The sequence below is a fragment of the Caretta caretta genome, chromosome 3 (assembly GCF_965140235.1).
Source record: "Caretta caretta isolate rCarCar2 chromosome 3, rCarCar1.hap1, whole genome shotgun sequence".
Classification (NCBI taxonomy): domain Eukaryota; kingdom Metazoa; phylum Chordata; order Testudines; family Cheloniidae; genus Caretta; species Caretta caretta.
In genome coordinates, this window is record NC_134208.1 from 183,111,936 (window position 1) to 183,135,898 (window position 23,963).

At 40.5% G+C, this 23,963-nt stretch overlaps 1 protein-coding gene across 40 annotated transcripts in view; it reads left to right on the forward strand.

Annotated features, from left to right (window-relative positions):
* NRXN1 (neurexin 1) overlaps positions 1–23,963 on the forward strand; it is a 1,247,341-nt gene that overhangs the window by 1,217,734 nt on the left and 5,644 nt on the right. For 27 of the 40 annotated variants that reach the window (XM_075127156.1, XM_075127172.1, XM_075127165.1 and 24 more), the window contains one exon: positions 3,511–3,598. In XM_075127156.1, the coding sequence (XP_074983257.1) occupies positions 3,511–3,598 (88 nt within the window). The remainder of the gene's footprint in view (positions 1–3,510; positions 3,599–23,963) is intronic. The other 13 variants (XM_075127160.1, XM_075127173.1, XM_075127167.1 and 10 more) reach the window with 1 other exon arrangement.

The following is a 23,963-nucleotide window of genomic DNA, read 5'->3' on the forward strand; positions in this document are numbered from 1 at the left end:
TGGGTTTTTGGGTTTTGGTTTTAGTTTGTTTGTTTTTGTGACACATAATTAATTGATATTTAAACTGCAAATATTTTGGAAATGTTTTTCATGGAAGAAAACAATTTTCATATCATCTTGCCCCTTCCACCTTCAGTCCAATCCTGGTATATGATTGAGTGCTTTTAAACCACCATTGTTACAAAATCAGTTTTAGACATATCATTGACTTGAATATTCAGCAGTTCTAGTGAGGCCTTTCTTGGCATATATGCTGGCTTGCATGTTGTATCACAATTTTTTAAAAGAAAACCGAGCCTTCATTTATATATGTACAGTAGAATCAATAACACCTCTTTGTGCTCATAGATGGACTCCTTAAGTAGCCAAGAGCTGGAATTTTTATAGATCTCTATTAAATACACTCAGTAGTTCTCTCTTCATATATAAGGTTCCAACTACATTAGAAAACCACTTTTATCCCTTGTAAGTAAACATGCAGAAAAACATCCTCATTCTTTCAGATGCAGAAGGAATAAAATCCCATTGACAGTTTAGAATTCTTTCTGATAATTTCAAGTGCATTGCAAACTACAGAAAAGCAGAGTTAAGATCACCTAAGAACATTTAACTCTGCCCTTGCAGCTCTCCCCTCAGAACAACCAGAGACAATTTTATCCATTCATCACACACTTTCATATGAGTCATACAGTGGTTGTTCAGATTATGACCTTCTTTAGAGACATGCATAGTCCATGCCGAAAGACATTCTTTAACAATTCCTGATTATACCAATAGAATAGTGAAGAATCTCATTTCCTGCTATGCATTAAGATTCCATGTCCTGCTACTTGTACAAATGTTACATTGTTGAATCAAAATAATACATAGAAACTTCATAGGCATGCAACTTATGGGTCTTAGCTAGAAAGAGCAAAGGTTAGAGTGGTGACAAAGTGTCATACCACAGACATAACTTTTCAATTGGCCATCTGCAGACTGCACAAAGAGAATGTCTTCAGTGTTACAAGTAGATGGAAAGATGAGACTATGTGGACACAGCTAAGAGTGTTTGATTGACTCATGCTGATTTTCCATGTTTTTTGAGTTTTGTTTGTTTCTTAAAGCAGTAGCTTAACTTTTTATTTCCACATTTTTAAGGATGGTTGGTTGGTTTTCAGCTGCAGAGTCTTCTTAGGCCATTTTTCAAAAATGGAGGGAGGTATTAATGTGCAGCCTTCAGTTGTCTCAGTAAATGTTTTGTTTTGTTTTTTGCCTGGGAATGTATTAGGATATTTGTAGCTACCTTTTGGCTACAGTTCCAATTTTTTCTATATGGTATACAAAAAAAGGTTACGTGTCTTTTTGTCTCTCTCTCTTCGTATATCTTCCAGTTTCTTTGCCAATCTCATAGATTTACAATGTGGTTTTCCCTGAGGAAGGGTGGTTCTGTGGTTTAGGCACTGGACTATGATGTCTTCCATCAACTTCTTGTATGACTTTGGGTCAGTCACTTAATCTTCCTGTGCCTCAGTCCTCCACCTGTAAAATGGGGATAATAGCACTTCCCTACCTCATGAGCATGTTGTAAGCATATGCTCCTTAATATTTGTGAGGCACATCAAAGAATAAGCCTATTTTAATAAACATTCTTAGCCATAAAACTTCAACTAGAAGAAGAATAAACAACATTGCCAAACATCTGTAGAGAAATAAAAGTGTTGCATCAAAGTGATATTCCTCATAGGTTTAAAAGCTGAACATGGAACAGATTTCCTCCCTTTATTCATTGGAAAAGGTGCTTAATTGTAAGATATCACACTGATGAATATATTTTGCATCTCACAGTTTGGATAAGTACCATATAGGACCATAGGAATGACTATATTCCAGCTGCATCCTGAGGTCCATGTAGTGTATCATATCTCCAGCCTTGGCTAGTACCAAGTGTTTCATGGGAAGGTACAAGTAACATTGAAATGGACAATTATGGATTAACTTGATGATGGAGAAAGTTCCTTCTTAACAACATCACTAAGGGTATGTCTACACTGCAGTTAGACACCCACAGCTCACCCATGCCAGCTGACTTGGACTTGCAGGTAGGGTGACCAGACAGCAAGTGTGAAAAATTGGGATGGGGGTGGGGAGGTAATTGGCACCTATACAAAACAAAGCTCCAAATATAGGACTGTCCCTATAAAATTGGGACATCTGGTCTCCCTACTGGCAGGGCTTGAGCTAAGTGTCTGTTTAATTGCAGTGTAAATGTTTGGGCTTGGGATTGTGTCCAGCTTGAGCCCAAACATCTACACCACTATTAAACAGCCCTGCAAGCCAAAGCCCGAGTCAGCTTTCAAATGTCCATTGTGGGTTTTTAACTGCAGTATAGACATACCCTAAGTGTTTGACTTACGTAGATGCCACTTATTTAGTTCTTCTATTTCTAATGTAATTGTGGATGTTCTCATTGGGTTTATAAATATCTATTAGTGTCTTAATTCAACTAAGATCTGGACACAGTAATTGTACACTATATAAAGACGTATTTCTCTTTATCAGTTTTTAAATGGTTGGCTTTCAGATTCATTGAATGTCCTCTTCTTGTTGTACTATGAGAAGGTAAATAGGAGTACTTCTAAGTACCACTCACTGTTTTGTACACCTCTATCATGTACCCTCTTATTTGTCTCCTCTGCAAATTAAATAGTCCCCCCATTCAGTTTTTTCCTAGGGAAATCTTTAATACCTCTAATAATTTTGGTCACCCATATTTGGAACCATTCTGTTTCTGCTGTATCCTTTTTGAAATATAGTTATCAGAACTAGATAGAGAATTCCCTTTTATATAAGAGATTCTAATATTATCAGTGTTATTTTCTAACCCATTCTACATACATCCTATCATTTTGTTTGCTTTTTAGACCACGACTATACATTGAGCATATGTTTTCATGCAGCTGTCTGCAAATGATAGTCAGGTCTTTTTCCTGAGCAGTTGTAAATATTCTGTAGCAGTCGATATGGTACTGTAGCTACTCTTAAGAATGCAAGTATAATTATTGCAGAAAAACTATTGATGCACCTCTGATTGATGCACCTCTGCAACTACAATAAATTTAATATGCTCCGTTTTGGCTGGGATTTATGCCCCCAGTTTTTTCTGTATATATTCATAGTTTATATATTGGACATAGAGAGAAAAGAATAACATCTAAATGCAAGTACTTTGTCCCTCTATGTTCTCTTTCTTGTTAGAACAAAATGGCTGAAGAGAATTGTCATGAAATTTTCAATTGCCTGCTTTTGGTATCTGACAGAATCCTTTGGAAAATGACATGAATGTATAGAAAAGCAGAGCCCCATTGTAATACAAATGGAGAGCATCTTTGTATCATAAAATATTAAGGCTGAAATGCTCAGCTATTTAGGACTTTACATAAATCTGAGTGATGGCAGATATGCTAATGATCATCTGACCATATGCTGGCTCAGTTTAAGTGAATCTACTTGACTTTATTTTCTTTGCAGACCACAGATGACATCCTGGTGGCCTCAGCTGAATGTCCCAGTGATGACGAGGATATTGATCCCTGTGAGCCGAGCTCAGGTGGGTTAGGTTAGTCAACTTTTTTATTCCTTTCTTTTATTTCATATTTGCATGCTGTAGACAATAATCTGAATTGGCAAATCTTTTCTTAAGCAGTAGGTAGAGATTGGATGAGGGGCCTTCTCTTATATACATATAATATAACCAATCCTCTCCATTGGAAAGGAGACAATTTGCAAAGCTAGCAGATTGGAGCAAGTTGTTGGTACTCCTGAGCTGAACACCCTTGCAATGTGGTAAGGACCTGAGACCAGATTCAATAGTACCTTCCAGTGCTTGTGTGTATGCATGTGAATGTATATATATATATATAAACCAAATGGAGTTAAATAATATATTCCCTCTCCAAAAGGAAAAGTATTTACCACAATTTTGAAAGAAACAAACCCCGCAATAAATTTGTTTTAAAAAGGAATATTATAGCCCATAACCTTAAAAATAACCCAGCTGTCATATTGAAGTAATGTGAACTTTTTCCTTGAATGTGATGGGTGTGAGTTTTTCTTTTATCGTCACTTTTGAATGGGTACCTGATTGTTCAGTATTTGTCACAGCTCTTATTATTAACTAGGACTATGTATTGGTTGCATTTAACTTGTCAGTCACCTTAGATATCTTGGTGCTATCTCAGTACTTGCAGTAACATAGTTTAGTTATCTGAAGTAAAATGGGTAAAATTTTATATGTGACTACTGTATGCAGTCTAAGTGCAAACAGAGGAAAGTTGAACAATGGCCTGTATATTAAGGTGTACAACCAAAAGGGGCACTTCATCTTTGGTGCATAAGAGCAACTATATAGGAAACACAATGATTATTTTTCTTCACCCTAGGAGACTTTTATGTCTGGTCAAAAATGAGAGGCCAGATTTGGCCTCAGATGTAGATGTGCATTTTCCATTGTAGTCATATAGAGCCACATGCTCTTGTTCAAGGGAAGTTTCAATAAAGGTGAATGAGGTTGTAGCCTGTGCCTGTCCTAGTGATTGGTTGTCGTAGTCACCTCCTTTCTGGGTAGTCATTGGGAATATGTACCCTATAGAATGACAGACTAGGTCATTAAAGAACTTGTACGTGCCAGGTTGGTCTGCTAAGGTTTAAAGTGGGGTAAGACACCCTGGATCACAGTTCCTGTCCCTTCAAAGGAGTCTCAGTTATGTTAAGGAACACCAGTCTATGGCGAGACAGATGAAATTCCAAGACTAAAGTACTAGTACTTTCCAACTGACTAATGCATCAGCTTGAAAATTCCTGCTCTTTTCAGAACACCATTTTACTTGCGAAGGTGCTATAAATCATGGGCAGGACACAGACATTGAGACTAGGGTTTCTGTACACTTCAGAATGAAAATAAATTTCCACAATTTATTCTGGTATTTCCTTCTTATTTTCAAATTCTTGAGGATAGGAATTCTGTCATTTGCCCATCATGGATCAACACTGTATAACATTCTTCTCTTTTGTGGCTCTGAGCTCATCCCTAGCCAGCTGCTAAATTAGGTCCATGCAATTAGGCAGTACTATCTCATTAGCAAATTCAAGCCTGGGTGGCCACTCTACTTCTATAATCTAGTGTTAAAACATTTGCCGCCACGCCCCCCGAAGGAAACAATAGCAGTGAAAATGTATTTACAGTGTCTCAGCCCTACAGCTGAAATTTTACCATCAGTCACTGACAGACCAGACAGACATGTCTCTGAGACTATTTTAATCCAGGGGCACAAGGCTTCAGATCTCACAAATCTTAATGGGCCTGGAGCCTTGCACACTCATTTACCTGGTGAGGGTAGGGGAGGCATGAGTGAAATAGAGCTTTGTGACAAGTTATCATTTCTATCCTAATTCTGGCCTGGAAGTGAATACAAATATTGGTGTTTGTACACAGCCTTGCTGATAGCTTTATGTCCATTAGCTTTTCTATTTCTTCTGATCAACCATCATCAAACGATGCTATTCATTTTCTGTTTGTTTAAGAATGCTGTGACAATGGACAGGGACCAAGCTCAGCTAAAGTGTACCGACTGAGCCATATGAGGATGTTTACATAATGTTTGTTCGTAATTTGCCTAGTTCAAGCCAAAGCTCTTAGTTCCACTCATGCACACATCTTTTTTTAAAAGCTCATTGAATAAATGCTGTAACAGCATGGTCTTTCTAGAACTAGGAGAGATCCATACAAAAAACCAAAACAAAAAACCCTTTAATGCTAAGGTCTACAAATTGAATGATAAAACCTTCTATAAATGAAAAGGAAATGGTAACAGCCTGCTCTATGTACAGTTGATGGTTATTATAAACATATTGATTGCGCTAAATTATTGGTTAACTAGATTTATTTTTAAACTGGGGCTTCATCTCCTGAGAGAAATGTGTTGCAGAGTTGAGGGCTGCTAGCTAGCCCTGGTGTATCACCATCAGCTTTGCTTTCTGTGCACCTGTCTTCTAAATAACAAATGTGAGTATGCAACTTGCAACAAATTTTATATGGGATATAAAAATGTAGCATGGATTAGGAGCTGCTAAACTGCAATCCCATAAACATGTCTAGAACATAAAGTCACAAAAATTATAATTGCAGATTTCACTGTGGAGTACAAACTGCTAAATGTGCCATAATTGGATGAAGTCATAACAAATTTATTAGTATGCAAAACTTAGTGATCATATTTTATTTCCATTATGTTTAGCGAGGAAAGGCAACATGTTATGTTTTCTACAATATATTCTCACCCCATTCCCCTCTGCAAATCATTACTTACCTCAAATAATAATAATAACAATAATAATAATATCCTCTAAATTTCCCTGGCTGCTTCATCCAATAAATGAAGTCACAAAGCATAAAACACTTTACCATTTTGTTTTGTATGCCAAGTTGGGAAAAATTTTGTTTCCTAGAAACCTGTCCAAAAAAGAAGGCCCAGAATAGTCTGCTAATTCCTCCTGATGAGCTGTGAAGCTGATGGCTGGCAAATCTTCACTTTGCACATTAAAGGCTTTGTTCTACTTTCTCCCAGGTGCTCTGCAGACCACAGCTTTCTATAGAGTTTCAATTAGGAATAGCACCACGCAGCTCATTTGATCCAATTATAATGGGCTGGAATTTAGTGTGCAGCTACTGAAGTTTAAAAAAAAAATGTAGAGGTGAATATATGCCCAAAATGGGTCAAATAAAAGCAAAGCCACTGTAGCTAATCGAAGTATTGGAGCAGATGAGCAGAGTTAAAAATATTGGGCTCAGTTCTAAATTAGGTCATAGAATCATAGTCTGTCACGGTTGGAAGGGATCTCTGGAGGTCATCTAGTCCAACCCCCTGCTCAAAGCAGGACTAATCATCAACTAAATCATCCCAGCCAGGGCTTTGTCAAGCCTGACCTTAAAAACCTCTAAGGAAGGAGATTCCACCACCTCCCTAGGTAACCCATTCCAGTGCTTCACCACCCTCCTAGTGAAATAGTTTTTTCCTAATTTCCAACCTAGACCTCCCCCACTGCAACTTGAGACCATTACTCCTCATTCTGTCATCTGGTACCATTGAGAACAGTCTAGAGCCATCCTCTTTGGAACCCCCTTTCAGGTAGTTGAAAGCAGCTATCAAATCCCCCCTCATTCTTCTCTTCTGCAGACTGAATAATCCCAGTTCCCTCAGCCTCTCCTCATAAATCATGTGCTCCAGTCCCCTAATCATTTTTGTTGCCCTTTGCTCGATTCTTTCCAATTTTTCCACATCCTTCTTGTAGTACTCCAGATGAGGCCTCACCAATGCCGAATAGAGGGGAATGATCATGTCCCTTGATCTGCTGGCAATGCTTCTACTTATACAGCCCAAAATGCCGTTAGCCTTCTTCGCAACAAGGGCACACTGTTGACTCATATCCAGCTTCTCGTCCACTGTAACCCCTAGGTCCTTTTCTGCGGAACTGCTGCCCAGCCACTTGGTCCCTAGTTTGTAGCAGTGCATGGGATTCTTCCGTCGTATGTGCAGGACTCTGCACCTGTCCTTGTTGAAGCTCATCAGGTTTCTTTTGGCTCAATCCTCCAATTGTCTAGGTCACTCTGGACCCTATCCCTGCCCTCCAGCATATCATCTCTCCCCGCAGCCTAGTGTCATCTGCAAATTTGTGAGGGTGCAATCCATCCCATCATCCAGATCATTAATGATAATTAATTAGCACAAATAGGCTTCTCTTTAGGTTTACACAGGTAAGTCTTGCCTTTCCTCCATTTTTGTTTTCAACACCCTTGTTCCTTTTTTGGAAACTGAAGAAAATATCTTCTTTTTTAATGAATACTTCCCCATTTGCCCTCTCCTCCAGGTCCTGGCTCAGTGGAGTGGTAGATCTGGATCTATCTTGTTTTGTAAGTGTTCACTAACATAGATCATCAGCTAGTTTTTAGGGCCCCTTTTCAACACTGATTCCTTGTTCTAACAGAGGAACAGGATTAGTGATTTGCATGTTACCATGTGAGGATCTAACATGTGGACATAGATACCAGGGACTCAATCCTGCAAGGTGCTGAGCACTCTGGCCTGAATCTAGCAAAGTACTTAAGTGTGTGCTTACTTTCATGCATCTTGGCTCGTGTGTTCAGCACCTTGTAGGATGTAGACTCAGGAGTGAAAGATATGGAGGCAGTGGATTGTCAGACATCAAAAGTGGAAGCACTACTATTTCCAGCTGGTCTACCAACTTATTTCAGTGAATCCAGGTAGCTCTCATGGTAAAGTCTTTGTCTTGGAGGCAGAATAGTGTGTGTGGTATGCAGTGCACATTTGTTACTCCTACCTGCCTACATTTCCCCGGCAGGTCAGTTAAATAGGATAAGAGATGGATTAAAATGCATCTGAGGACCAGAATTTGTGGGCTTGGTTTTCCTCTTGCACATAGTCGTTTTACACCTCTGTAACACCACTAACCTCATTGACATTTTAAGCCTGCTAAGTAATGTTGGATCAGGATCAATGGAAATCACTTGAAGTCCTGAATTATACTCCATGCAAGGCCACTGACTTTGGTGGAGCTTCCGTGTGTAATTTAGGGCAGAATTTTGCTGTGCAGTACTTGCTGGAGTTGGGCGTTACCAAGGTCCTTTTGCAATATATACCCATGACAGGCACACATTTAATAATGATTATTTATTATTTGTATTGTGGTGGTGCCTGCCTAGTGGTTCCAGTCATGGATCAGGGCCCCATTGTGCTAGGAACTCTATACGCACACACACATACACCAAAAAGATGGTCCCTGTCCAGAATTATTTACAACCCAAGTAATTTGTACCATTCCCATAAATTCTCCACAGATTAGACAAAAGCTTTATTCTGTCTTTCTGACAGTTTATACAAATCAGCCATATTATAAATAGTGAATCAGCACAAATGGACACATTAGACAATGGTGCTGAAGGAGTTAATTCTTGCCCTTCCATGAAAGAAGGCTCTATTTCTTTTTTAAAACCATGGAAAATAACATATTTCTGTGACTCAGGTGTGAGGGAATTCAAAGTCAGAGCTGTTATAGATTGTGCTGTTATCTAGGATATCTCGATTGGAATATGGATGGAGCCCTTGATTCAGACAAAGGAGCAAACCATGCTTCCCACTCCATAGCCCCAACCCTGGAAATCACATAAGCAGGTGTTCAGCTGGAATCATGTGTGTAAGTCCCACTGACTTACTTCAATGGAACTTAAGTATGTGCTTTAGTGCTTTCCTGAATCAGGGCTCTTGAGCATAAAGTGTCCTACACACAGCAAATGAATACGATTCCTCTTGTTCTTTAGGAACAGGAGTGATTTTAGAAGCCCTCACAGCCCCTGCATAATATGAAAAAATGGGAGTTACATGAGGCAGGCACTGAGTGTGTTCGAGTCTGGGAGCATATTCCAGCCTTGAGGATGTGGTAGGGCTGTCATTCTGTAACCAGCAAGGAGGGGGGTTTCTGCCCTGCAGAGATGACCAGGACCCAGTCCTGTTACTTGGGCAATGTACTGGGAAGAAGATTTGGCTCAAAGTCCATTAAGGGGTTGATATATAATACCCATTTTCTGGAAGGTGTATTGTTCCTATGCTTCCTCTAGAAAACATCACCCCTTTCTCAGAAAACACTGCCATCAGCCCATATAGGCAGCTGCTCTGCCATCCTCCTCATCCTAACAATTGTTGAGGCAGTGGGGATTTTAAATAAAATCATTAAAATTCATAATTTGAAACAGAAAAAGAAAAAGAAAAAAAAAACAGGAGGAAGGAGATGCTATAGAGACGTCCAGAATTCTTTACTAATATTACCCTTAAAATGTAGAGAAACAATAATAAAACAAAAAGGCAGAGAGCAACTTAATTCATTTAAAGTATATGAGGCAGAGAGCTTTGAGCCATAAAAGATAGAATTGTTATCTTGAGAGAAAGAGAAACAAGTCTGATGCAAAGCACAGCAATTATTGAATGAAGCACAGCATCGATCTAAAAACAAATGATCACTACCACCTGCCTGTGAATACATGACCATGGTCTCTTAGAGGAAGCAATTTCACTTTGCATCAGGTAATAAAATGATCTGTATCACAATATATGGTGCTTGCACAACTAAAATATGAGAGTGGGGATTGTGTCATTAAAAACCTTTTGCAATTATTTATTATTAACCAATACATGTATGTACCTGTATCTTCAAAGCATTCAGAGTCAGATGCATTCATCATTCATGGAATAGGACAGTAGGAATTACTTGTCTTTACTATCCAGGTGTCATCTAGAATTAAAATCTACAGGATTTATTTCTAAGAAAGAGGATAATTGGTATTTATTTTTATTTCATTTCATTTCTGCATTATCTGGAGGGGGTTTGTTAACATATTTTAAATAGATAGCATTGCACAGGCTTTAAGGTCATGGTAAATTAAGTAAAATCCATCTCTCTATCAATCTATCTCTTTTTATCTTATTTACCTTTGTTTGTAATAGCACATTTGTGACTGAGTGAGAGGTCTCAGTCCAGTTAATCTTGACCATTATTGGGACATGGAAACTTGTCCATGCTCTGGCATCTTTGTTGGCCATCTCAGCAACAGGTCAGTGATCTCCAGTGAAGAATGATCTATACTTTCACTCCTGAAAAGGTAGGGTGATCCTTCCAGGTCAGGAAGGAGGCACATTAGTAGGGGAGCATAAGGAAACATGCATTGCCATTGTCCATGGAACTACATGAATCTGCAGATAAACAGAGAAATTCAGTCTTCCAGTAGTTTTCATAAATGCTAAATGCACTCATGTGACAATGATCTCCTAGGTCTGTAATTATCTCAGATGTTGTGTAAAACACAGAAGTCACTGTGGGTCAGATCCTTAATCTTGACACAGATAAACCTTCCATTGATTCAATGGAGTTTTGTCTGATTAAATAAAGGGGGGAGAGGGAAAGGAGTTTGCTTTAGTATGGCCTATGAATCTGATCCAATCCCATAACAATCGATGGAATGGGTCCGATTGACTTCCATGGGAATTAGATCGGGCTCTGTGTAAGGACTGCAAGATCTGGCCCTTATTAGAAGTCAAACAAAAGCTAGAAATTATGTTTTCTATTTGTAGGGTTGGTCTTTTAAAATTATTGTAACTTCTGTTCTCTTGAATCAAACTGTAGAGTGTTTAGTTTGTTAGGTCTAAATAACTGAATTGCTGCAGCGTCTTTGAAATTAAATGATGCATTACTAGAGGCTTAGGCACATAGAATATTAATGCAGACATATTGTTTCCCTCAAGCAACACTTTGATATTACTCCTAAAGCTCATTGGCTATGTCTAATGCATATATTTTCTTTTGTACTGGATTGCTTGGCCCAAACAATCTCTTGGCAGCAGTGAAACAATGTTGTCGTTACCCTGTAATGTGTATGTGTATCTGTTTGTGAAATGAAACCTTTCCCCGTTCCCATCATTTGTTATTGCCTATGCTTTGACTGATGTGTTAATACAAGAATTAGAATGCTTTGTCAGTTAGTATTGCAAAGTTTATAGCTGAGGTACTGGGCCTGAATTGTTACCACTCTGCACAATTTCCATGCCAAGGTATCTCCACTGGCACAAAGCTAGAGTAATGCAGTGGTGAATCAGAGCCATTAAGCATTCATAATAAATTAGAAGATTGGGCCAAAAGAAATCTGATGAGGTTCAACAAAGACAAGTGCAGAGTCCTGCACTTAGGACGGAAAAATCCCATGCACAGCTACAGACTAGGGACCGAATGGCTAGGCAGCAGTTCTGCAGAAAAGGACCTAGGGGTTACAGTGGACGAGAAGCTGGATATGAGTCAATAGTGTGTCGTTGTTGCCAAGAAGGCCAATGGCATTTTGGGATGTATAAGTAGGGGCATTGCCAGCAGATCGAGGGACGTGATCGTTCCCCTCTATTCGACATTGGTGAGGCCTCATCTGGAGTACTGAGTCCAGTTTGGGGCCCCACACTACAAGAAGGTTGTGGAAAAATTGGAAAGCGTCCAGCGGAGGACAACTAAAATGATTAGGGGACTGGAACACATGACTTATGAGGAAAGGCTGAGGGAACTGGGATTGTTTAGTCTGCGGAAGAGAAGAATGAGGGGGGATTTAATAGCTGCTTTCAACTACCTGAAAGGGGGTTTCAAAGAGGATGGATCTAGGCTGTTCTCAGTGGTAGCAGATGACAGAACGAGGATTAATGGTCTCAAGGTGCAGTGTGGGAGGTTTAGGTTGGATATTAGGAAAAACTTTTTCATTAGGAGGGTGGTGAAACACTGGAATACATTACCTAGGGATGTGGTGGGATCTTCTTCCTTAGTAGTTTTTAAGGTCAGGCTTGACAAAGCCCTGGCTGGGATGATTTAGTCGGGTATTGGTCCTGCTTTGAGCAGGGGGTTGGACTAGATGACCTCCTGAGGTCCCTTCCAACTCTGATATTCTATGATTCTATGATTCTACTTTGTTTCAGACACTGTTTGGAAGAAGGAATAATTAGAACAGTGAGAGTTTAAGGAAACTATCCAGAAAGTGGCCAAAATAAAATCTTGCCAAGTGAACAAAGACATTACTAATAACAGACAAGGGAGAAATTAGAGGTGAGAATGGAGGCAGTGAGAGCAGACTTCTTGCTGGTATTTAACATCAGAAACAATAACATTATTTTTTAGAATAGACTGAGAGCAGCAAAAGTAAATAAGGCAGATGCTAGAGAGAGAGAAAACCAAATGAAAATAATGAGAAGAAACACCAGATCTAATTCTCATTTGTACTACTTTAGAGCCCCTTTACTCCCTCAGAGCCATGTACAAGAGCCTTAAAGTAAATGAGAATCAGGCCCAGTGGGTACCAACATCTACTCGGGACAACAAGGCTTCAGGGGACTCACCCACAGTTGCCAAGAAGGATGTGGCTATCTGCTCCAGCACTTTGGTCTCAGCACATGAACCAGAATCATTACTTTCTCTGCATCCAAAGTTTTCCTTACTAAATTACACCCACAAATTGTACATGAGCATATGCAGAACCCGTATCTACAACTATAGTTACCTGTTTTATGGGTGTGTGATAGGGTGTACACTGGACAAGGAGAGGTTAACTCTGAACTTTGGGCATAGGAAGCCACGCCACCTCACCTCTGCTGGGCACGCTCCAACTGGAGTGTCAGTATAAAAGGGAATAGCACAGCTTAGTCAGGGCTGATGCCTGGGAACTGCTGAAGCCCAAGATTGTGGAGACCAAGCCCACCAAGGTCCAGAAAGACACTCAGCTACCTCCAGACACCCAGGGGATGTTGGAACCATCGGGAGCTTCACAGGCCGCAGACCCCAGAGACCCAGGAGACCTGTGGACCATGCCACTGGAAGACACAGTAGGAAGTAGCTCAGGTGAACTAGACATTGGTCTGGTTGTAGGACTGGGAACTAAGTCACTGTTTTTTGGTCAGATCCCTGTTGACCCAGTGGTGAGTACACTTGCCACTGACAGGGCCCTGGGCTGAGACCTGGTGGAGTAGGGCAAGCCTGGCCCCTACCCCAGCCAACGGCCCCCTGGATGGTGGCCCATCCCCTAATAGCCATCAAACTGTTCAGCGCTGCAAGGAAGGGTAGCTATATTGACTCAGGCCACTAGGCAACACCACCCTGTGGGGGAGGACAGCCATATTGACTCTGGCCCCTAGCTTGTACTATCCTGAGGCTAAGGGTGGTCAAATGGACTCAGCTGTGGGGCAATAACACCCCTTTCCCTGCTCCAAAGGGGGACAGGGCGCAAATATAAGGTGCTTGCAAATTGTGTGTGTGAGCCCTTTTCTTCCTGGCTGTACTGTATACTTTCTCTGTATTTCCACATTATAGTAGTTAAAGCATCTAGAGTGTGGTGTGCTCTTCAGGTACATGAGCACTAGCACTCAAGCTATACATGACATCTAAGGCACAGATGCTTACCTTTACATGTAATAGCTTCCTAGTGACAGCAAGATTTACAGGGAATCACCCACAGCTGCAAAGAGGAATAGAACTATCTGTTCCAGCACATCAGGCTCAGCTCATGAGCCAGAATCATTAGTCGCTCTATACCCTAAGCGCTAAGTAACCATCAAATTCTCCACCCTTTACAACAACTACAGCTCTGTTCTTCCATGCATAACACCTGCTCCAAGGTTGATTAGTTTTTATTCTCTCTGCACACTGGATGAGGAAAAAGAGAAATGGGGTGAAATCCTGGTCTCTTTGAAATCAGTAGCAAAACACTCATTCACTTCCAATAGGGCTAGGATTTCACCCTGGTCTCTTTTATTATTCAGTAATATAATTTGTGCTCTTTACTTAGATATCAGCCTGGCCATTCTTCAGGAACAGATCTTTTGCAGGAGAGTTCCCATGTGATATTGAATACACCCTTAATTGCAGAGTAGTTATTGAGGACTGCATAATATAGACTAGAGCTGGTCAAAAAACCTCGGCGGGGGGGGGGGGGGGGGGGATGGGAGTGGGAGAGCTGTAGCTCACGAAAGCTCATGCTCAAATAAATTGGTTAGTCTCTAAGGTGCCACAAGTACTCCTTTTCTTTTTGAAAATACACTGATGCTTCAGTTTCAAAAATGTCCACTGAGGTTATTGGAGTTTATTTCATTTTCATTTTTATAGTTTTATAAAATAAGAAAATTTGAAAAATTTTATTTTCAAATTTGAAATATTTGACTATATAAAAGCCACCATTTGACTTTGCTGATCAATCAAAATTCCCAATGCAATCTCTCCTCCTCCCCCATCAAAAAGCGAAGATCTATCAGAATACTGAAAAGGGAAGGTAGCAATACAAATGACTGAATATAGAAAAGAAAGAATGATATGATGACTGATGAGGGAACAAATACAAAGAAAGAAAGGGTTGACAACTGAACACAGGAAAGAAGAGTGATTTCATGACAGAAAACAAAAAAACTGGAGTGGAAGAGAGAGAGGTTTGGGAAAAAAAACAAAGGAAAAAGAGTTATGATGGACCATACAAATAAAGGGAGGGGAAATAGTTTTCAGTGACAGTGAGTGAAGGTGAAATGTGAAAACAGCAACATAAAAGAAAAAAAGTAAAAGCAACAGGCTAATTTTCATTTAAAGTTTCCATCAAAAAACAAAATTAAATTACAATTTAAAAAACAGTTTGGTTTTGTGGAAAGTTCTAGTTTAAAAAAAGGCTATTTTTGATTAAAAGTATTTCAGTGTGAAATATTTCAGACATCTCTAATATGTATAGTATGCTAAATGTAATGCTAAGCACCACATAATCAATATCTTTAGTGTTCTCTGTTGATTTTCGCACTTGCACCCACTAATCCATCTCCCCCTAGACTTATTTTGACATTCAAAGCTGCTTCAAATAGCAACCATTAAACAATTAGTAAACATTTCTTCCAGAAATGACACTGACCCAAACTCCAGGGTGGGTAGTCAACAAACATAAGATATTAGCTTCCAAGATTTCTCTTGACCCCTTGTTTGAGTCCAATATCTTGCAGCCCATTGATCTTAGAAATGAGTGCTTTATTCCATGCAAAGGGGAAAATTTTAGTTTTCCAGCGAAACACCCAGCACTTGCTCCTAGCTCTGAAAAGTGTCCTGATATTTGGCTTTAAAGCTGGGGCATTTTGATACATAGCAAAGCTATTTTAGGTCATTTTAGAGGGGTTTGAAACATGTTAGTTCTCTCCCAGTAAGGAATCTGAGTTTACAGGCTGAGTTATACAACAAAAACCCCAATAATTTTTAAAAACATTTCTAAAATAGTTTTTTTCCCTGTGAAATGTGTCATATGCAGAATACATGATGGTATGGTCTAGTATAAAAATGTTTTTGGCATGAGATTGGCATGTCCTATGTAACTCATGATTGGATGCACCATTAATTACAATAACATCTTTATATGTTACTATCGTATCACTCTCTCGCTCTCTCTCACACACACACCCAGCTTCCATTCTAGTTGAATCATTATGCAGTAGTCTCACTTTAGAGATTACTGTACAGATCAGCTATGTAGCTAACTGTGTGCTAGTTCTTGCACATGGAGTAGACTGTGTCTTTGGGCATGGGCAGAGTATCGAGCAAAAGGTGGTGCATACAGAGCACTATCCGTAGAGTGGCCTTGGGAAGCACTGGGACTATGAGACAACTCTCCGAGTTCCTCTTCTGCCTCCCACTCTGTCCCAAGGTCGGGGTGGAGGGCAGGAAGGGGGTATAGTAGAAAGAGGACCTGAGACATAAGCCCTTGCATCAGAGACCTGGTATGAGGCCTGAGGCCTGAGCTAAAGTAATGGTCAAAACTTGCTAATATAAAGCAAAGTTAAGTTGTGAGCAAGAGACAGGGCCTGCTCACAGAATCTGGCAAGAACAGGGCTGATATAGCAGAAACACATATTCCTAAGTATTGCAAGGCATAAGAATACATACACAAATACATTCCAGAAAGGTGGTACCAGAACACCTTGATACCAAACACATTCCCCAAAGATAAAAGGAACACACTGACCCATCCTAAAGATAAGGTCAGGATGACAGCATGATGAATAGAGATGTTATGCTCGAACCAACATGTACAAGGTAATGGGTGGGACCCAAATACATCAAAGGGTGGCACCCAGATACATAAGAGGGTGGCACCTTGCTATGTCAGAGAGGCAATACATAACATGTTTGTACTGGGGTATAAAGAGATATCTCTGAGAGGGTGTTGGGGTCTGGCCGAGGGGAGAATGGAAAGTCCCACCATTCACTGAGTCGGTCCCTTGTCACGGGCATACATGCCTTGAATGTATTTGTAGCAAGTGTAGGGCACCAATACCGTGCTTTGTTGGCAATAAACCTGACCAAGTTCCTTCACTGAAAACCTAGTCTGTGGATTTATTGGGCAATTCAATCAAAGTCTGCTATCTCCGCTATCTGCGTAGAGCGAGGACAGCATGCTGAAAGAACACACGTGCAGCCAAACATCTGTGGTGGAAAAAATGTCCACGTGTTGTGTTTAGATCAGAACCAGCCTGAGGCCCTTCATTTCAAGCAATGCGCATTGCAAGGAGAGACAGGCAGGGCTGCTCTGCCGAATACAGAAATACAGGAGCTTATATAGCTTAAAACTACAACTGGTTACACATACTTTTGCATCGATATTTTGCCTTGTTAGGAATCTATCAAAACAAGCTTCCTTAGTCTCTAAGGTGCAACAAGTACTCCTTTTCTTTTTGCGAATACAGACTAACACGGCTGCTTCTCTGAAGCTTTTTCCTGTTATTCACAGGTGTTTCTCTTGTGGTTTAACATCCTTTCTAACACTACTGTTGTGGTTACACTTTAACATGCCTGTCTGTTACAAATTGTTCTGCTTAAAACTTTCCATTCTGCCTTCCCTCCTGCCCCTTATACACAGAAATAACCTTGACCATTGTCTAAGGCCTAGACAGGCTTGACCAAAGTCTGAGGCCTATTAAATTTTCCTTCACAGCCCCCCCTTTGATGGATCTTTGCCATCACCTTAGCCTATACTTTTATGTTTATTAGTTCACTAATTTCATATCCCTATCCAGATATTAGGTGTTATTTTAGGAGCACTGACTATAAATTGATTAGGCCTACCAGGTGGTTTAATTTCCCAAATGTCTTGGTGAATTATCCAATCCCACATGCATCCTTCCCATGGACCCGGCAGGATTAGGTATGTGGGGGCCCATACCCCTCCGACCGGCCCATATGCTTGGAAGGAGCACTGTGAACGTTTACACTTCCACTTAGAAATTTTCTATCTTCAAGTATGTTTCCATGGTCACAGATTAGATGGAACTCCTGAAGTATCTGTAAGGGCAGTAGGCCACGCCTGATGTTCAAGATCGCTCTGAATGGCCGTGAGCTGGTCACACAGAAAATCCTGAACCTCTCAACAAGCCAGATCCCACTGCAATGTTTTCCCAGCCTTTGTGATATTTAGTACCATGGCCGTTAGGAGTTTCTGAGTCATTGAACTAAGGGTGGAATTAATACATAATTCACCCACTCCCGCTTGTGTCTGGGTTAATTATGTACCATTAATAAGACCCGTGGCTTTTTTTAACTGTTCTAATTTCTTTTCATGTTTTTGACCCTTATGAATGTTCCAAATTGTAGCTACGCTATTGTCTAAGATTTAGAAAAATATTACTTTCCCATCCCCACCCTAAGTTCATTAAGAAGGAGAGGCTGAAGAATGTTAAAAGTTTTATCTTCAGGTACTTTTGGCTAGGTTCCGCAAGCTATTCTTCAAGATGGAGGGGAGGGATAGCTCAGTGGTTTGAGCATTGGCCTGCTAAACCCAGGGTTGTGAGTTCAATCCTTGAGGAGGCCATTTAGGGATCTGGGGCAAAAACTGGGGATTGGTCCTGCTTTGAGCAGGGGATTGGACTAGATGACCTCCTGAGGTCCCTTCCAACGCTGATATTCTATGATTTCGTAGTCTTAGTTCACTTAGCTGTCTGGCAGTGAGGCAGCAAGAGAGAGGTTACTAGCACAATCACCTTGCTTGGTTGAAGGCTTTATTATGTCCTCAGGTGGAGAGGTCATTTTTTCACAGTGAGAGGCGTGGGGCCAGGTAGTCAGTCCTTGGCACTTGACAGTAGTATTAGTGTTTAGGAGTACCTGGTAAGGGCCCTTCCCACCGAGATTTTAGCACAGTCTTTCTTTGATGGACCTTGACATAGACCTAGCCTCCTGGCTGGAGGTTGTGACAAGGCTCTCATGGGTCAGCTAACTGTGCTCCCTTGACCTGTAAATGAGAAGACTTGGCACACTTCATTAACGACTGGCAATATGTGAGTATTTTATTATCATCCACCTGCAGGTCTTTCAGGTGTGCTGGCACAGGGGGAGCAGTAGGAAGTCTCATTGGTTTTCCCATGAGGATTTCATGTGGGCTGAGTCCGGTCTTTCAATTTACAGTTGATTTTATGCTCATAAGAGCAGGTGGCAGAGCATCTGGTCAATTCAAATTGGTTTTGGCAGGATGCCATTTTAGCGTTCCACTGTTCCGGCAAACTGCAGGTGGTGGGGCAGTGGAGATTGTGTTGGATCTGTAAAGCTGCACATAACTTTTTATAATTTATCCAGTCCGTGATCACCGATGCTACTCATAGGTATGCCAAATTGTGGTACAAAATTCTTAAACAAAAGTTTTACAACTGTTTTTGGCATCTGCCTTTTTACAGGGAAAAGCATCAACCCCGTTGGAAAATACATTAACTAAAACTAACACACTCATAATTACAATGTTTAGACATTTAAACAAAATTAATTTGACTATTTACAAAAGGTTCCCAGGAAGGGGGATGTGTTGCTTGCCTAACCTTGACAGCTTTACCAACGTTATGTTGCTGGCAGATTATACACTGCTGGCAGTATTGCTTAATATATATATATTTACAAATATCCTTGCTGATTGCAGGCAAAACTGAGGAATTACTCCCCATATTGTCTTGTATTTGTTTTATAGGCAGGTCAGGTTTTAATGGCTTTTATTTTTATTATTTAGGTGATTTGTATTAACACAGACATTTTTGGCTTGCTTTTGGATTCAAAGTTATCAGCCGACTCCATCTTAAAAGGACACAATTAACTTTTAACCTTTAACTCCTGCTTTTAAACACACATTGATTTGAAAAGGAAAACACAGCCAGTTTTGGCTTTTTCTTTGGCAAAGTGACCGTAGATTACACAGAGCCACCTTAAGACTTAATGTGCAGCACTGACTACAGCTTCTATCTGCTATTTGTTACCAGTACAGATTTGAAATCTTTTTTTTTTATTTTCCTGGCTTTGACTGCTCTGCTGCAGCCACAATTTTGGTCTTTATTAAAAAACATTTTAAATCTTGTAAAGCATTAAGTTACCTCAAGGATTAAATGCTAAACAACACTAGTTTCTTTTGTCTGGCAAAAGTATTTTCTCGGTTTTACAACCTTAAAACAACACCAATTTATCTCAAACTTATAAAACAAAGATTGTACACACCAGGAGTGTTTTTTTAGAAAATTTGACTAACTTGTTTATAGTCAAATGATTTTACTTAAATAACCTCTAGCTTGGATTATTTACAGACAGTTTGTTTAATTTCTTCCAGTAACTACAGAGTTAACTTCTTACTCATTTTCTTTTAACTTCCTCAAACAGCTGCTGCCTGCTTGTTTGGGCCCAATCCTTTTTTCTTTCTGCATTATTTTTTTTCTCATGGGTGCAGGCGTTGCTCTACTACCAATTTAGCAAGGAGGGTGGCTTTTTGACTAACCCCCTTTTTATTTATTTATTCACACCTATTTACATACACACACATTTATTTTTTTACATCTAGATGCATCTTATTTAACAATAACCTTAATTTGTTATGTCTGGACTTAATACAACCTTTCCCTTATTTGAGGCAGTAACAACCCCTCAGCACCTGTGCATTGTAGGAAAGGATAGTAGCAGGGGTAGGGACAACGGGAAAGGTAGGGAGAACAGCAACATTAACAGCACGAGAAAATGGGAGAGTTACACTCACTGACCATAGGAATAATTACTCCCTACTGAATCAAGGAGGTGACTACAGGGCGGATACCTTCCTTGGCCTATTTTGAGAGAGGATTCAGATGACTTTTAGGAAGGGGTCTTGCTGGATTCAGGCAGAATTATAACCGGTTGGGCAGACCCAGTGTGCCCAACCTGGTCGTCATGATTAGCCCACAATGAGAGAGAGACCTTAGCCAGCAGTTCCTGTTGCAACGAGGAAGGGTTGGGGTCGGTCTTCTGTTTTGCAGCGTCCGCAAACAAAACTGCCAGGACCTCACTGTGAGCGGGACCAGGCAAATCCAGATACATACCATCTGGGGTACAATAGATTGTACAATTTAATTTACACAGCAAATCCTTTCCCAAAAGGTTAACAGGTGAACAAGGGCTTAGGAGGAAAGCATGATGGTCAAACAAAGGACCAATAGAAATGGACAGAGGTGAAGAGACGGGGTGGGGAATAGGAATATTGCCCACCCCTATTACATTTTAAACATAAATCTATAAGATCCTTAGAGGGAGCTGTGGGGGTACCCCGAAAAGGTCTTGAAGGGTAGAGAGAGATATCTGCTGTTGGCCTGCAGGGGTTTGGGGAAAAGCTAATTTCTCTTATCTTCTTTAATAGTGTTTTAAGTATCTTCTGGGAGTCCTTGAGACTCCTCATTTGAAATTCATGGCGCCGTTTTTCTGTTTCCCCATACAAATCGGAATATGCATCAAACTGACCTTGTCCGACATTACTGGCAAGAAGTGCGCCTTTGAGGTGCACAATCTTGTCAAGGTCGAAACTTCCCTCTAAGGGAAACTGTAATTTCGGATCATCCCTGGTATACCAATTCCATTTCTCTGAAAACTTGCAAGTGAAAGGACTATAATTTGCGTACATGTAGTACGCCGGTGTGCCTTTTGGCGGGACGGTGATCCTTTTTGACTCACCAACCCCCATCTGTACCTAGCGAGAGGGGAATCCTCTTGGATCCTCCAGCCCTCAGTACTTCACCTGGCAAGAGGGGAATCCTTTTTGGATTTCCCGGTCCCCAGTACTTAACTCAATTCACTCGTCACACTCACACAGGGAAGATTTTGTTTAGGGTCTTCATAACTGTCTTACAGCCTCCCTTCAGCAAAGAGCGTCGGCTGGTGCCACATACTCTGTTGCTTCAGGTGAGGTGATCAGCCCAGTCAGTGGCTTGTCAAGCCGCCTTCGGGGCGGGAGCTAGAGACAGGGGAGGAAAGAGGGTATGGAAACAGACCGTCCGAGGATGGAAGGGATGGGATCACACACTCCTAGACCCAGACAGGCCCCTCACCGGTCATGCCATGCAGATGGAAACTGCCAAGGTCAGGGCATTTATCGCAATGCCCGCTCGATGGAGTCACAGGGCTTGCTTTAGAGACACCTCTGACTTTGCAGGGCACTCTCTTCCTGTGACTCACACTGGTCTGCCAACCTTCACTTTCATACAGGCACATGGACCCAGGTCTATCCACGAACTGCCCAGGTCTATTCACGACCTGCCCAGCCACAACCAGTGGCTCTTCCCGGGAAACCAAACCTGCATGGGGCTCTAACCCACCCCAAGGGCGTCAGGCATGTCTGGCAGCAAAAAGTCCAGATAGAGCGTACAACTCACCCAAGCCCAGAGCCTATGGGCGGTCCTCCACCAGAAACCCAATACAGAGATTTCAAAAGGTCTTTTACTTTTCTCTACACTTGCAGGTTTATGCTTGCTCTTCCCTTCCAGTGCAACAGGGGGAGTGCATGGATTTTTTTCAGACCACTCTTCCTAATGACACAGTCTAATGTGTGAACTGCAGTGAACTCATAAAAGCAGAGAATCTTGCTCACCAGAATCTGAATATCCCGCAAATAGTTTGCAGCGGCTCTAGAACAAGCACACACATAGAGTGCAAATTACTGCATGCATGTAAATAATTGCGTTCATGCCCCATTGTAAATGTAGCATTTATGTATTCTTTTCTTGTAAATTCCTGAACTCTGTTTGTGTGAAAGCATGACAATAAGGGAAGAAGGGGTTGTGTTTTGTTTTGTTTGTTAACGTGTGGGCTAGTTTAAATTCACAAACGCTGGGGGAGCCTTCATTTCCAATTTTCTTTTTACAGGATTAATGAAAACTGGACACTGCAAATAGTCAGATTTTTCCCTTTAAATGTAAAACCATTTTTAAGGGCAGCCAAGAATTATAATTATGTTCTAATCCATAATGACACAGTATAGAACTGTGGCCAATTATGATTATTTCATACAAGATTTTTCAAACATATGGTAGAATAGGGATTCAAAATTGATCGCCTAAAAGTGCAAGAAGACTCTTAATGAGGAAAAGTCAATATACACATCTTGTCAATTGTTTTGAGAAAGGATCACTGCAAGATGGCATGGCTGGCATTTCCTATCACTGGGATGATATGCACACAGGTTTATGTTCTTTTTTTGCTCCTCGCTGAACCATCCTAAATTCAATCAAGGCAGCTTCAATTTTTGTTTGTGGCTTTTTATTTCTTAAAGATTTGTGACCTTTATTTTTATTATCTGAAATCCAAACAGTCTGCATAGTTATTGGTTTTATTTTGCAGTTTCATAGATGAACTAGGGTGACAGTTTTGAGTGTCTTTGAGGAGACTGAGACTACAGAAAAGCAGATCTGTTCAGAGTGGCACAGGTTGTCCATGGACACTGCTCCATCTCCCTGTGGCTGCTCTGGGAGTTACATTACTCTTTTTACAAAAGCATAAATAAAACAAAAATAACTTGTTTTAATCACAACCCCCAAATTAGGAAAGAGCCACTTTGAAAGTGTAGTAAGTTTAAGGAATATTAATTAAATGGTTGTGTCTTCTTCAGATAGATGGAGTCGGTGAGATAATTGTGAAAATATACTTAAAAGAAGTGGGTTTAGGTAACTTTGAAATAATGTTCTTTATTTGCTTTCCTCAGGCTTCAGTGATCAAAGAATGGTCTCCTATATAAGCAAGCTGTGAGATGTCATTTAGTGGACATTAATAGTGAAGTTAATTGACAGCACTTATTACAGATGTCTGTATTTGAAGGAGAAAGAACAGCTTTTTAGTCCATCAGGTAGCGACAAGAGTTTATTCAGTAGGTTCCATTACTTTTCAGGCAGAAATTAACTTTTGTGAAATCACATATAGTAAGATAAGTCTTTGTTTCATTTTAGTTCAATAAAAAAATACTCAAGGGGCTTTGTTTAGTGACAGTGCATTGTCTTCTGTAATACAATTAGTGACACACTCAGGATAGGAGAATTTCCATCTATGACAGTAGGTACAATCAAGAA